Genomic DNA, 15,447 nt, shown 5'->3' with positions numbered 1-15,447 from the left:
TGATAAAAGCCGAGATAGATACACACAGAAACGTAGACAAAAAAATGAGTAGTGCCTTTTCCTATACTAAAAATTGCCCTGCCCTCCTCTGGCACCCTGCCCCTTTAAATTTCTAGCTGGAGCACTGGATATCATACACAATAAGTGGTTTATTAGTTACAATTTTTAACCAGTATTTTATTTTAGTTATCTAAACACAAGCATTGACAAACGTCCTAGCTCGCCATATATAAAACAATTTGGCGTACTTTTACCCAGTTTTAAAATAGATCGACAAAAACGGTTATGGATAATTTCAACATCATTTCCACGATGAACCCCAAAATTCCGAAGCATAATTTATCACAGACGCAACCATACTATCGAACAAAGCACATTTCTTTTTCTTTGTCAAGTTTTAACCAATCGTAGAATTATTCAGAGGTACCAAAGATCATGAACCTTGTAAGGCTAATCGCTTCTGTGTTTGCAATTTTTTTTCCATTAGAGTGTATCAGCATACCAAGATATATGTACGAATCGACAATTTTTTCAGTTCTTCGTTATTGTAGAAACATTTTGCAGTTACTGGTTGCCAGCCAGTTTTTAATACAACTTTTGATTTGTTAGTATTCACTTTTATTTTCCATTTATTACAGTAAATAAGAAGTTTATCAAGTACTTCCTGTAGAATTTCAGGAGAGTTCCAAAGTTATATGGTATCGTCTGCAAATAGTATTAAGTATATCAGAACTTCATTAACATTAACTATGTTAGCTGAAGGACTAATAGTCATGTCTTCGTCAATCAAGTCATTTATAAAAGAAGTAGATAAAGGTTCCCCTGGTTTCACTCCTAGAATTTTTTTTAAATGAGTCTGACAGTAAATCGGCAGTTTTGACACGCACTTTTATAGATGAATATACTGATCTAACCATAGTTACAAAATTTGAGCTAACACCACCCCGTAATAGTTTATATACGGGAATCCTCCTGCTAATTTTGTGGAATGTTTTACGGAAGTCCACAAATGAACAATAGGTTTTTGTTTATTTTGAAGTGTAGGCAAAATTATTCAAAGTAAAACAAACAAACAAAAAGCGTCAACAGTTAACTTGCCAGGTCTAAGCCCAAATAGGTTATCGATTAAATTGTCTTCTTCGGACCAAATGAGTAAACGATTTGTCAAAATCGTAGTGTAAAAAGCTTCGATAAAACACTGATCAATACAATCGGACGATAGTTATTAGGGTCGGATAGATCACCCGCAACCACTAGATCTCCTGACCATGAATCTGGGTATATTACCGAAATATGAATAGAAGTAATTTATCATTGTTCTATTATGATGATTTAAACATACAGTGATTATTATTGCAGATGCAGGTGAACGACACAGGGTCATACAATCTTGAAGCTTTATATGGGACTTGAAATTGACGTCCTGTGAATACAAGCCTTCTCACACAACATATCCATAAGTAATCTTAATGCTTCATGTTGAGTGATTGTAAAAGTAATCATTTTTAGCTGATCAATCTCAAATTGGATTTGACAATTGTTTTGTTGTATTTATTTGTTTGTCTGGCAAATGTTTGTCAGGGATTTTTTTACTACCCTTCATGGAAAAATGATAACTTTAAACGACTATTTTTTTCATTTTTCGTACAACAATTTTGTTTATGAATAGTGACTACTTTTATATATTCTATTACATGTACTTGGGAATAGTGACTGCTTTTATATACGTATTGCACTTCTCAGAAGTAGTAATTACTTTTATATACTGTTTTATTTTAGGAAAAGTGACTTTATTTAAGGCATTACTTAGGAAAAGTGACTAAACCGACGTATTACAAACGATTGATTACTTCTCCCTGTTGATATGATCACCATATTCAAAAAATTATTTTATATGTTGTTTTAGAAAACGTTGTTAAAATGTCAATTTTCCTGATATTCACAATAGCAAATTCAATAAGCATAAAAATGTCAGTGATATGCAATCACACTCAAGAATAAAAAGACCACACCTTTGCTTGGGTTTAAAAATTAAAATAACAAACATACCAATTTCTGAGGGAAATTCTAAATGAAAAATTTCATAAGGAAATGGCAAAATCAAAAGCTCAAACACATCAAACGAGTGGATAACAACTGTCATATACCTGACTTGGCACAGCCCTTGGATGGTGTAAACTTCCCTTAAAACGTGTATGGTGTTATGGTGTATGGCATATGGTGCAATGATGTAATGTGTATGGTGTAATGGTACAAGGTGTATGGTGTAATGGTGTATGGTGTATGGTGTATGGTGTAATGGTGTATGGTGTTAGTGGGAAGTTTACACCATCCAAATTCCATTATATTGACGAAACCAGAACAGATTATGAAGATTACAGTTTATAGTTACAAATTCAAGAAAGCATTCTAAAATTCGTTAAAATAATTTCAATTCGTTATATTACGTTTTACCATCTGAAATACCAATTTGTTAAGATTACCATGTAAATGCAGAAAAAATGTTGCTTCCACCTTATTTCTTGTCTCAACATTCAAATTGCATTAATTACAGATAATGTATTTTCTTTTTTTAATAATTTAAGTCGGAATAAGCAAACGTCTAAGGTTATTGATTCAAAATCTTCGTTAATATATTTTCCTTTACTGACAATAGCTGAATAGAAATAGCCGTAAAATATTTATTAGTATTGAACATCAACCTTAACAAAAAATATGCAATGCATATTAAATTAATGTTATGTATAACAAACGATGTTTTTGAGGAAACCATTTAAGGTTTATTGAGCTTATTGCACCTAAAAGACATTAAATCATTTTACGTTGATCACATTTAAACGTTATATACATCTATATTGATGATTGAGAAATTGCAATTATTTTCAGAAATGTAGTAAACATTTTGATACATTTTTCTAATCCTTGTAACGTGTTAATTTATTATACAGAGTATCAATAGGACTATAATACATATTATTTGTTTAAATCTATTATCATAAAACAAAGGAAGAAGAATTCCGTCGATATTCATATCTGCTCAATTTCAAGAATTTACGGGTCATAAATTCAAATATATATCGTATAATAAAACATTTGTCGACGTATGAGTTTATATCTTTTGCTTCTCTTTTGAACCCGATCTTTCCTGGGTTTGATTATTTTGTACTTTGAACATCTCATAATATGAAAATAACATAATTAAAGAGTGTGTACCCAGAACCATTGTAAGAGGTAAACAAGCAAAACGACAATCATTTATTTACCGGATCATGACTTTGGACAGGCATACAAATAACTTAGCAGAGTTAAACATTTTTTGTGAGCAAAGCCTCTCGACACCCACATTTGTGAATGATGGTTAAACTTCTTAGAAAAACAAACAGTTTCCAAAAGGCTTGAAATATCAGACTTACACATAGCACATAACAAAAGCGAACAAAACAAGAAGACACACACGATATAAGAGTATTTGCAGTTATTATTGAATAAAGATAAGAAGATGTAGTATGAAAGTCTATGACAGAACCAGGCACCACTAGTGACCAAACAACGAGAATGTTTACAATGCTACATCATCTAACGGTCTTCAAAACCAAGCCACACCAAACTAAAAGGATGTTAACAATGTTAAACCACTGAAATGTCTTTCAAAACGAACAAAACCAACATAAAGGATGTTTACTATGCTACACCATTGCACGTTCTTTAAAAACTAGCCAAACCAAATAAGGAGGATTTGAACAAATCTACTTCATTACACGTCTCCAAAAACGAGCAGAACCAAACCACATGGATGTTAACAACGCTACACCACCACAAGGTCTTCAAACGCGTGAAACCCAAACGAATACATATATTCTAACAATAATACATTATCTCCAAAAACGAGTAAAACCAAACGAAGATGATATTAAAAATGCTGCTTCACCGAACGGTCTCCAAAAACGAGTAAAACCAAACGAAGATGATATTAACAATGCTGCTTCACCGAACGGTCTCCAAAAACGAGTAAAACCAAACGAAGATGATATTAAAAATGCTGCTTCACCGAACGGTCTCCAAAAACGAGTAAAACCAAACGAAGATGATATTAACAATGCTAATTCACCGAACGGTCTCCAAAAACGAGTAAAACCAAACGAAGATCATATTAACAATGCTGCTTCACCGAACGGTCTCCAAAAACGAGTAAAACCAAACGAAGATGACATTAACAATGCTGCTTCACCGAACGGTCTCCAAAAACGAGTAAAACCAAACGAAGATGATATTAACAATGCTGCTTCACCGAACGGTCTCCAAAAACGAGTAAAACCAAACGAAGATGATAATATTATTTACAATGCTGCTTCACCGAACGGTCTTAAAAAACGAGTAAAACCAAACGAAGATGATATTAACAATGCTGCTTCACCTAACGGTCTCCAAAAACGAGTAAAACCAAACGAAGATGATATTAACAATGCTGCTTCACCTAACGGTCTCCAAAAACGAGTAAAACCAAACGAAGATGATATTAAAAACCAATTGTTCAGAGAACAATTGAAAGTCTTTCCACAGCAAAGAAATTTGAATAAGAAGGTAGTTTCTTCATACTGATGGGATGTGTAATGGTTTAATTATATTAATGAGTGATATAAGGGACATAATATGCTACTTCCGATGAAATGAATGTCACTTCCGGTCTCATATGATAGCTTCTTTCACACTGATTCCAAAAATATATAGTTTCTATATACTTTTGTATGTAGAATGGGAGATAATTGACCACTTCCGGTTTGTTGGAAGTCATGTTTAGTCTTCAGTAATCAGTTTTTGTATCCATATGACAAAATATATGGATTCTGAGTTCTTTTGTGTGAAAAAAGTGCAAAAAAAAACTACTTCCGGTTTTCTCAAGGTCACTTCCGGTAGCCATTTTTCAAGGTCATTTGTCACTTAACCTTTTGTATAAGGTCAACTGTCTTTATAATGAACTTAATTGAAGTTATAATCAAATAACCTCATATCAAGACATTTCAGGGGCACCAACTCCTTTAAGATGCCATTTAATTGTATAAGACTAAAAGTAGCATATCTTCATTACAATAAAGCAGACATTTTGCACTTGTTCTTTTATATGTATCTCTCACAGTGTTGGAGAAAATGCAAAAACAAGCAAAAGTCACAATTGAGAACTTGACCTTGACCTTACCAAAAACGAGTAAAACCAAACGAAGATGATATTAACAATGCTGCTTCACCGAACGGTCTTTAAAAACGAGTAAAACCAAACGAAGATGATATTAACAATGCTGCTTCACCGAACGGTCTCCAAAAACGAGTAAAACCAAACGAAGATGATATTAACAATGCTGCTGCACCGAACGGTCTCCCAAAACGAGTAAAACCAAACGAAGATGATATTAACAATGCTGCTTCATCGAGCGGTCTTTAAAAACGAGCATGTGATTAGCCATTACATAACGGACTTTAAGTTTTGAAATTTCCTCTCAGTTCTAAATTTTTGTTATTTTACTCTTTTATATGAGTAGCTTTTGTGTCATTTGACAGTCCATCAGTCGGCTTTTAAAGCAGCCGTCACACAACACACAATTTGACATTATATCTGATACTGAATTTACTACTACAAACAACGTCGTTTAGGCAATGTGTAAAAGTTTACGAAGGAAGGAAAGTTACAAATTTAACACAAACAGTTCGGTTGCCAAAGATGACATCAAGAAGCTGTATGACCATCGACGTGTATTTGAATTAAGTGTTGGTTTAGGTTCTATATTTTAGCTACAGGGAAATGAAGCCATCAGATGTTCAATTTGAAGATGATGAAGGTAAAGAATGTGCGCATAAAACTTCATCTGAAGTTTTAAAATAAAATTGAGAAAGGAAATGGTGAATATGTCAAAGCGACAACCACCCGACCATAGAGCAAACAACAGCCGAAGGCAACCAATGGGTCTTCAATGTAGCGAGAATTCCCGCACCCGTAGGTGTCCTTCAGCTGGCCCCTAAAATATGCATAATAGTACAGTGATAATGGACGTCATACTAAACTCCGAATTATACACAAGAAACTAAAATTTAAAATCATACAAGACTAACAAAGGCCAGAGGCTCCTGACTTGGGACAGGCGCAAAATTGCGGCGGGGTTAAACATGTTTATGAGATCTCAACCCTCCCCCTATACCTCTAGCCAATGTAGAAAAGTAAAACAATAACAATACGCACATTAAAATTCAGTTCAAGAGAAGTCCGAGTCTGATGTCAAAAGATGTAACAAAAGAAAATAAATAAAATGACAATAATACATAAATAACAACAGACTACTAGCAGTTAACTGACATGCCAGCTCCAGACCTCAATTAAACTGATTGAAAGATTATGTCTTCATCATATGAATATCAGGTACAATCCCTCCCGTTAGGGGTTTAGTATCATACTATCATAAAATATATGAGAAGAACATAACCCGTGTCATGCCAACAACTGTTTTTTTTAGAAATAAATGTGTTTAGTTCCGATGCAAAGACCCTATCAGTGAATCAATGTTAAAGCCAAAATATGCAATCTTTAATGACCTGACAACAGTATCGTAACTATATCCCCTTTTAATAAGTCTATTTAAAGGTTTTGTTAGTTTCTGAGGAGAATACTGACATTTTTGTGCTTTATAAAGAATATTTCCATAAAATTTTGGATGTGAAATACCTGAACGTATAAGATGTCTGCATGTTGAGTTATATTTACGAATTATTTCCTTATACCGGTGATAAAATTTAGTAAATGTTTTGACCAGTTTGTGATATCGAAAACCCTGGTGTAATAATTTTTCAGTAATACATAAATTTCTCTAGCTAAAATCTAATACATTGTTACATACACGAGCGAATCGTACAAGTTGAGATATATAAACACCATAAGATGGTGACAAGGGAACGTCACCATCTAAAAATGGATAATTAACAATAGGAAATGAAAAATCATCTCTTTTATCATAAATTTTTGTATTAAGCTTCCCGTTTATGATATAGATATCAAGATCGAGGAAAGGGCAGTGGTCACTGTTATCATTAGCTTTATTTAAAGTAAGTTCTACAGGATAAATTTCTTTAGTATACATACTGAAGTCGTCATTATTTAGAGCCAATATATCATCCAAATATCTAAAAGTATTGTTAAATTTTTTTCCCCACCAGGGAGTAGAAGAAGACTTAGCCCAAAGTGGTGGAATGTACGCTACAGGTACACTAAGTAGCCCGGCTATATCTTTCAAAACTTAACCAAAACCAAGTTGCATTTTTGCAAAAAAATATTCTTTTGATAGGGGGGCAAAATATGGTATGAAAATAAATCCATCCAGAAAAAAACCATTAAGGAAGTAGGATGAAAAACATTTCTTAATCAGCAAAACTTTTACAAATCACTGTTTTAGAGCAACATGAAAAACCGTTCTATGTGATTCCAGGTTTAAAGCTAGACAAAGTATTACTATTCCAGGCCAAGTGAATGAGCAAACCGTGCAAAATTATGTCCATGACACATCTACCACACAAAAGCGTGACATGTCTACTTCCATTTCATCGTATGCATCTGCAAATTCAACTACACATATATTTAGATCAAACCAACAATGAACATATGAATAATTCATTAATTGATGGTAATCAATCAGATTAGAAAAATGTAAAATCACAAAAATACTCCGAGTAAATGTAGCTCAGTGTGACACTATTTTTGAAATTATTCAATAAGGAGGAACTTAAATACACCCTCTTTCCGACATAGCCAAAAGAAGTTCTCCGGAATAAAATACTGGAACAAATAAACACGATTTCATGTTATAATATGAACATTTATAGTTGGCATTGTTATTTGTCTAGTTACTGTTTATCATATATTATACTTGAAATATTCATATGATATAGTGTTTTATGAAACAAGAATAAAGTTAATCAATCTTCACATCAAAATGTTTTGCGACATTATTCCTAATGAGATGATGCAATTATCCACAAATGCAAATTATGCATCAATAAAGGCTACAGGAATATATCACTGTTCAAAAGTCACAAATCGATTAAGAAAAAAACAATCAGGGTTACAAAAAAGACGAGGAAAACAACGAATCAAAAGAAAAACAGAAGTGCAACAAAAAACGACAATGCAAAATACATAGAAACGAACTATTGGATAACAACTGCAATATTCCTGACTTGGTACAGGACATTTTAAGTTACAGGTTGAACCTGGTTTTGTGGCTAGCCAAACCTCGAGCATTATGACAATGTTAAATATAACGCTAAATTGTCAAAACCAAAACAATATCAAATACACAAACCAAGATAAAAATTAGTCGGAAGAAATAACACCTGGAACGGCCTAGACAGGGATGTCGAAAGTCAAAGCGCTTCATGTCATGCAAGTACGTGTATCACCCTCCATATAAATCGAACAGCATTATAATACAAAGTGCGACCATACAAAAACGCGATGTGTTATACAGATGAGGGAAAGTGATCGCGTAATACAAAATGTATAAATTTGCACTCTCGGTGTTAATCCAACGACATGTGATGCTATACAGCGATAATATCACCGACACGGATCTCAGATATTCATATTGTATAATAAAACTCGATCAAAATTTAGAGCATTGCGTTTGTGATTTCTGCTCCCCTTCCAGCTGTGTTCGCAAACAAATTCACGAAACACATTCTTTGCCACATCATTCAGCAATCAATCACAGATAACTGTGTATGAGTAGTAATTTATAAATGGTGTGTATCTCGACAAAAGCAAGAGATTAGCACCATGATGCAAAGCAAAAATGGAAAGATGTGAAATGTCGCCCGTGACTGGAGACACAGAGCCAGCGTGTCGGTAAATCAATGTGTGATGGTAACCGTCGTAAACTGGAATGTTGTAGAGGCCAGTCATTCTCACTCGTTACAGTGTTTGTTTTTGTTTGTTTTAGTTTTTTTCAATAGTCAGTATTTTACACCATCCTTTCAGCACCACCTGACTAAAGCGTTTCCAGGTTTCAAGAACATAACAATAAAATACCATTGTTTTGCCAAGATATAAAACAAAAAATATAAAAAAAAAAAATCTGTGCATATTATATTGCATGTTGTTTGCTCTGTTTCATAAACAAGTCAAAAGGATATATATTGATACACATACGGTCGATAGCCTACCATTCAGGATAAATTATTAGCATAGGGCCCAAAGTTGTTGAAGTTAAAACAGTTTGTTATATTTTCTTGCTGTATATAATTCTAAGATATAAAAGTTGTTCAGTCTATTTTTTAATTCAATTGCAAAAGGAAGCTTTACTTCTTAGATTAGCTCGTTACAATGTTGGAATAGTTTTCAAAGGCCAAACAGATCCTACATGCAGAGCAATATCATACACTACAATAATATAACAGCAACTATATGACTTTTGTGAGACTTACGATGCATGCCGGTTTTACTATAACATTTACATTCGACTAGACACTAGTTTTACTAAACTTTAAATATTTGTAAATATGTCAACGTCAGCTAAATCAAGCAAGGTATTATTGCACCATGATAGTGTTAACTTTTAGTTATCCGTTATATTGGATTTTCTGCGTTCACAATGCGCCACTGTCGACTGATGTTAATATCCAAATCGAGGCTTCCCTCGTCAATATTACTTTGCAAGACAGCCAATTATGGATTATTTGTACAGTTATAAGTGAAATACTTTAACATACTGTGAATTGTAATTTAACAACCAACGATATCAAATTAATGAGGAGCCTTCAGTGTGTTTGAGTGAATTAAAATTCTTAAAGTATATTATCTTTCAAGGTATGTGAATAAAAAAATTAATAACACAATTTAACTTATATCGACATTTTAAAGTTTTATATTTATTTTCTTATTACATTGCAAAAGATAAACAAGTAAACACACAAACACAAGACAACAAACCGGGTACTAAACAAAATAAACAACATGTACATCAATAAGAACTATAAGTTTGTTCAGGTTAAAAAGTTAAATAAACCGGGTTTTTATAGCTGGCAGTCGGTATGGGATTTTCTCATTATAGAAGGTCGTACGGTTGCCAATAATTGCTTAAATCCTCTTCAATTGAACTTTGGTGGAAAGTTGTCTAATTGGCAATCATACCATATCTCCTTATTTTTGCAAATGGAATTATACTTCCACATACATACACTGCATTAGGGCTATCATTTCTAATAAAATGAATATTAAAAATAGGAAAGAAAAAGTCGTATCATCTATCATAAATGTTGGTAAGGATATGTCCATGTAAAATCTAGGTAAGAAGCGCTTAAAAAAAAACACCGATTAATTATTAAGAATGAGTCCTTTTGGATATGTTTCATTTGTGTATATATAAAATCTTAATTATTGACAGTAAATATGTATAGGACTAAGAGGTGCGAGAGGGAATGTTAGGTGCGATGATCCCGCTGAAGTGCGATGATACGTTCGCTGATGTGCGATAGTCCATCTGACACATGATGGTTTGTTTAAAATCTAGATTATTTTGAAAAGTACATCTAGATTTTTTTAATAGTAAGTATAGACATCTAAATTCATTATAATCTATGTCTGTTCTTAACCACAGTTGCATACTAAATTAGAGATCGTCTACATGAAGACATACTTCAATATCAATATTAGATCTGTCTGAGATCCTCGTTTCTTCGTAATATTAAAATACGGAAAGTCTGCGGGTCAGTATGTATTTTGTTAACGTCAGTACACGCTCCATCGTGCGTAAAAGGGAATTTTTTTTATAGATTTCGAAGAAACAAATTAGCTACAGAAGGTTAACTTTCCCGTATCCACAAAACGTCCCCTTTTCACGCGGTATTTACAGTTGATATATAAGGCCCTTATCAACATACAAACCTGAGAAGCAGCTTCAAACATGCAAATTGACATCTACATCGACATGAAAAGCATTAAAAATGTATTTTTTTTGTATACCATAACACTTCAGCGTTACCACCATCGAAATTCGGCGTAATTCATAACAAGATGGCGTCATGTTGATGTTGAATGCATCATCGCACTTCAGCGTGATCAAAAACGTACTTTAGCGTCAAACCATTGCACCTCAGCGTGACCATCGCAGTTTGGAATACCATCGAGATACATAGTTCTACAATAAATCTTCTTAAAGACTGCACATTGCCCTCATTCGGACAATTCATTAACTAGTAGCTGCATTGATGAAACAGCGTAATACCTAAGTTCATGCATATCCCTCTTGCTGCCGGAGGGACACATATATGTCCATGGTTAAATTTGTGCAAACTTCTCATCTATGCTGTATCTCTTTCAATTAAAAGACCGACTATTACACAGTGTTATATTTTTCTCAAATGGGTCCCAAATGTAACGGTCATTATGTCAAGACGTCATATTTTGAATGACGTCGTTGTTTTGCATGTTACGTCACAGACGTCGAGTTGTCGTATTTTCCGGCATATATGAAATGCAAACTTGAAAAACGGTCGGCAGCAAAAGGGTTAAAGACAACAGTTAACACTAAACGAAATAATCTTAACTTTAAACTTTATTTTTTTATTGTGACAATTTTATTCATACATCTGATAGCAAAATATGTACACATCAATGAATGCAAATTATGAGCTGCAACTAAGAGAAATCAACCTTTTGCCATTGTGCCTTTTGCAAATGAATATCAATACATCTCTTATCCTATATCAGTTTGAAAAATTCTCTATGCAATTTAAAACTAAACTTCAAACTTTCCACTCGTGCAGTCGGAAAGCAAGTCCTTAGAAACGACCGTTATTGCTACTTTCTTAAGACAACAATGGGACTGATATTAAACCTCGCCATTCTGAAATTGCGTTAATTTCGCGGAAAAAATAATTTGGCGCCAATTTGGACTTTTTTTTTGTCTGTTTTTAAATTGCCATTAAGGTTAGAAATAGATTTCCTTTGATTTTTTAAAGGATGGTTGATCATGGTTCTTCTTAATAAAGAAAATAATACTTAAACATGTTAAATTGGCCGTCTTTTAACAATTACGTAACGCCGTTGATCGACGTTTATAAATTATGCGAAATTGATTGTTAATAGTGTTATTTTTTTTCTTTTTTCACAGATAAACAAAGATTATATATACTATATAAAGATAACTTATACGTATCTCAAAGTTAAAAAAAACCAAACAAGTCTAACGTTCTATTACCCCTTAGGAATCCCTACTGGAACTAAATTGTAGTTTTTTGGTCTTACCATCCACGTCAACTGGCATCTGAACACAATGTAAACACATTTAGTGTGTTTGTTTGAAAAAAACAATGGCGAGTTCAGCTGTGAACATTTGACTGGATTAACAATTCTCTTTAAGTCGGTGAAATGTTTGACTTAACTAAAAACAAGGTAAGAAAATCTTACAAGCAGTACTGTCTTAGCACAACCTTAACTGCTTTAGATGACTGACACAAAACTCATTCATTGTTTATAATAATAATTTTTTTTTTGTGATAAAGGAATCCTACAAAAGTAAATGAAAAAGTATTGTCCTAAATTTGAACTTAGGCAGCCAACAACCATTTGATTTTCTGGAGGAGGGGGGGGGGGGGGGGGGGGGGGGGGGGGGGGGGGGCTATTGGGAAAAAAAGTTTGTTTCCAACTTTTGGATACAAAAATAATTTGTTTTTGATCTTGAGAAAAAAAAATGTTTGTTTTACTCTCAGCTGCCATTAAATGAAATGTTAAAATTGAAAGAAAAGAATTGTTTTCGACTTGTCGCCAAAAAATTGATTGTTTTTCACCAAAGGCGAAAAAAACTTTGCCTGGAAAAAAATCCATAGCCCCCACCCCCCTCCCTGAAAATCAAATGGTTGAGCACTGCCTTAAAACAATCTCTTTCAGAGTAGCATTTTAATCAATCTTATTCAAAGCATGAACATACTGACATGAAGTGTGACTTAATTTTGACTTGTGATCTAAAACATAATTGGTGACTTAGCCCCCAGAAACTGCTCTGAAATACTTTTATATAAATATGAAAATGCATATTTTTTTTAATGTTATTATTATTTTTTTCAAATAGAAGAAGAAAAATTTACTGAGTCTTTTTTGTTCTTATTTATTTTCAAGTTAATGATAAGAACCATTTATTTCTTGATTTAGTGTGGTTTTTTTTTTATAATTAATAGTATTAGAACTAACTTGCATGAAATCAATGAGACAACATTTATTGTTATATTTAGTTTGTTCATACAAGGATTGCAAATTAATTTCCTTTTATTTAAAATAATGAAGATTTTACATTCAGAATACTTGCATTATGATATATTTTAAGTGTAAATGAAAAAGGTAGGACCAGGTATCAGTAATGAAAAGGAACTCCTGCTTTTTATCATTTTAATCCTGTCTTGTCAGATCCATTATTCATGAATATTTTGACTACCCCTTGTATTAATTGAGTAGACATTTATTTCTGTGTTAAAATAATTTGGTTACAGCAGTAAAAATACTTACCAAAACATAAATATTAAATTAACTCGTGGAATATTAAATGAATATTAAATTAGTATCCCTACTATGGCACATAGGGACACATAGGGCCTATTTCACTGGGACTGAGTTCTGAAAAGTGATCAAATGTGTTTCTCTAATTTTTTTTACACATGTTTACAGTATCAAAATATATTTAAAAAGATTATTTTAATAATATCCACATGTAAATAACAGCATATATGGTGCTTGATATAACAATAGTTTGTTCATGATAGTGTCAAACAAAGGGACGTAACTCGTGAATTACCATCGGCCCCGCTTCGTCAGAAATATCGACACATCGAAGTGGCACATTTGCGTATCTTAGCGTATCAAGGGTCACAAATTTGACATATCATAGTCGTATTGTATTCTGTAATTGTCGGGACTCTGACGTTGGTATCATTAACGAATTTCGTATTAATAACGGGACTGTTCCGGAACGGTTTCGGCAACAACGGTTCGCAAACGACAAGATCTGGGTGCAATCTGAACTCAATCGGCAGAAAAACAGCAATGAAAAATTCTCCAGATCAGGAATAAACAGAACATTTTGATCCCATACAGCAAAATCTGTCACGACATAGGCACGATTGTAATCCGACTACACAACATCGGCTGAGTTTTCCCGAATGTTACGGGACGCACATAACTGTCGGGGTGCTTCGCCGAACTATTCAGACCCTTCCCGACCCGTAGGAATCTGTTACGAACTTAAACGACTGCGTTCAGACAATGATAGGACATTCCAGATAATTAAGGATAGTATTCCGACTATTTTACATTTCGTGTCGTATCGCTGTCTGATCTCAAACGGGAGCAATAATCGGCATTAAATAATGGTTTATATTTAACATAAGATAGAAAACAGATTCGTGTAATGTTCAACAGCAACCCCACCATAAAGCAGAAAACACCTCGAGTCCAACAAAAGATATTAAACGCAGAGAGACAATCCCGCAAGCGGAGGCGGACATGTTTATTAATAAGATTTAGTGTAATAATCTTATGTTTTATAAAAGTGAATGACAATGAACGCGATAAAATCGTAAAATATGATAACATTTTGTAAAAAAATACCTTTGCATATATTAAGGACATAAGTATTATAACGGAATGTAAAATGACGTATTTGTACTGAGAAATTAAAAAGCTGTTATAAGTTATATATATATATATATATATATATTTTTACATTAACTGCTGTGTTAAAAATACCATAACTAATTCATGAATCATTTTAAAAATCTAATAATTTGCTTGACGATATATCGGGAGTAATAAAGTATTCATTCATTCATTCATTCATTCATTCATTCATTCATTCATTCATTCATTCATTCATTCATTCATTCATTCATTCATTCATTCATTCATTCATTCATTCATTCATTCATTCATTCATTCATTCATTCATTCATTCATTCATTCATTCATTCATTCATTCATTCATTCATTCATTCATTCATTCATTCATTCATTCATTCATTCATTCATTCATTCATTCATTCATTCATTCATTCATTCATTCATTCATTCATTCATTCATTCATTCATTCATTCATTCATTCATTCATTCATTCATTCATTCATTCATTCATTCATTCATTCATTCATTCATTCATTCATTCATTCATTCATTCATTCATTCATTCATTCATTCATTCATTCATTCATTCATTCATTCATTCATTCATTCATTCATTCATTCATTCATTCATTCATTCATTCATTCATTCATTCATTCATTCATTCATTCATTCATTCATTCATTCATTCATTCATTCATTCATTCATTCATTCATTCATTCATTCATTCATTCATTCATTCATTCATTCATTCATTCATTCATTCATTCATTCAATAACATTTGATGCAGGTAAAAATTCAATAA

The 15,447-nt window shown here is 32.9% G+C and overlaps 1 protein-coding gene across 1 annotated transcript in view; it reads left to right on the top strand.

Annotated features, from left to right (window-relative positions):
- Positions 1–12,292: 12,292 nt before the first annotated feature.
- LOC139514993 (somatostatin receptor type 2-like) overlaps positions 12,293–15,447 on the top strand; it is a 7,731-nt gene continuing 4,576 nt past the window's right edge. Inside the window, exon 1 of the mRNA XM_071304555.1 lies at positions 12,293–12,427. Within this exon, the coding sequence (XP_071160656.1) occupies positions 12,404–12,427 (24 nt within the window). The 5' untranslated portion in view covers positions 12,293–12,403. The remainder of the gene's footprint in view (positions 12,428–15,447) is intronic.

This window comes from Mytilus edulis, chromosome 3, assembly GCF_963676685.1.
Source record: "Mytilus edulis chromosome 3, xbMytEdul2.2, whole genome shotgun sequence".
NCBI classification, from domain to species: domain Eukaryota; kingdom Metazoa; phylum Mollusca; class Bivalvia; order Mytilida; family Mytilidae; genus Mytilus; species Mytilus edulis.
This window is presented reverse-complemented; position numbering and strand designations above follow the sequence as displayed.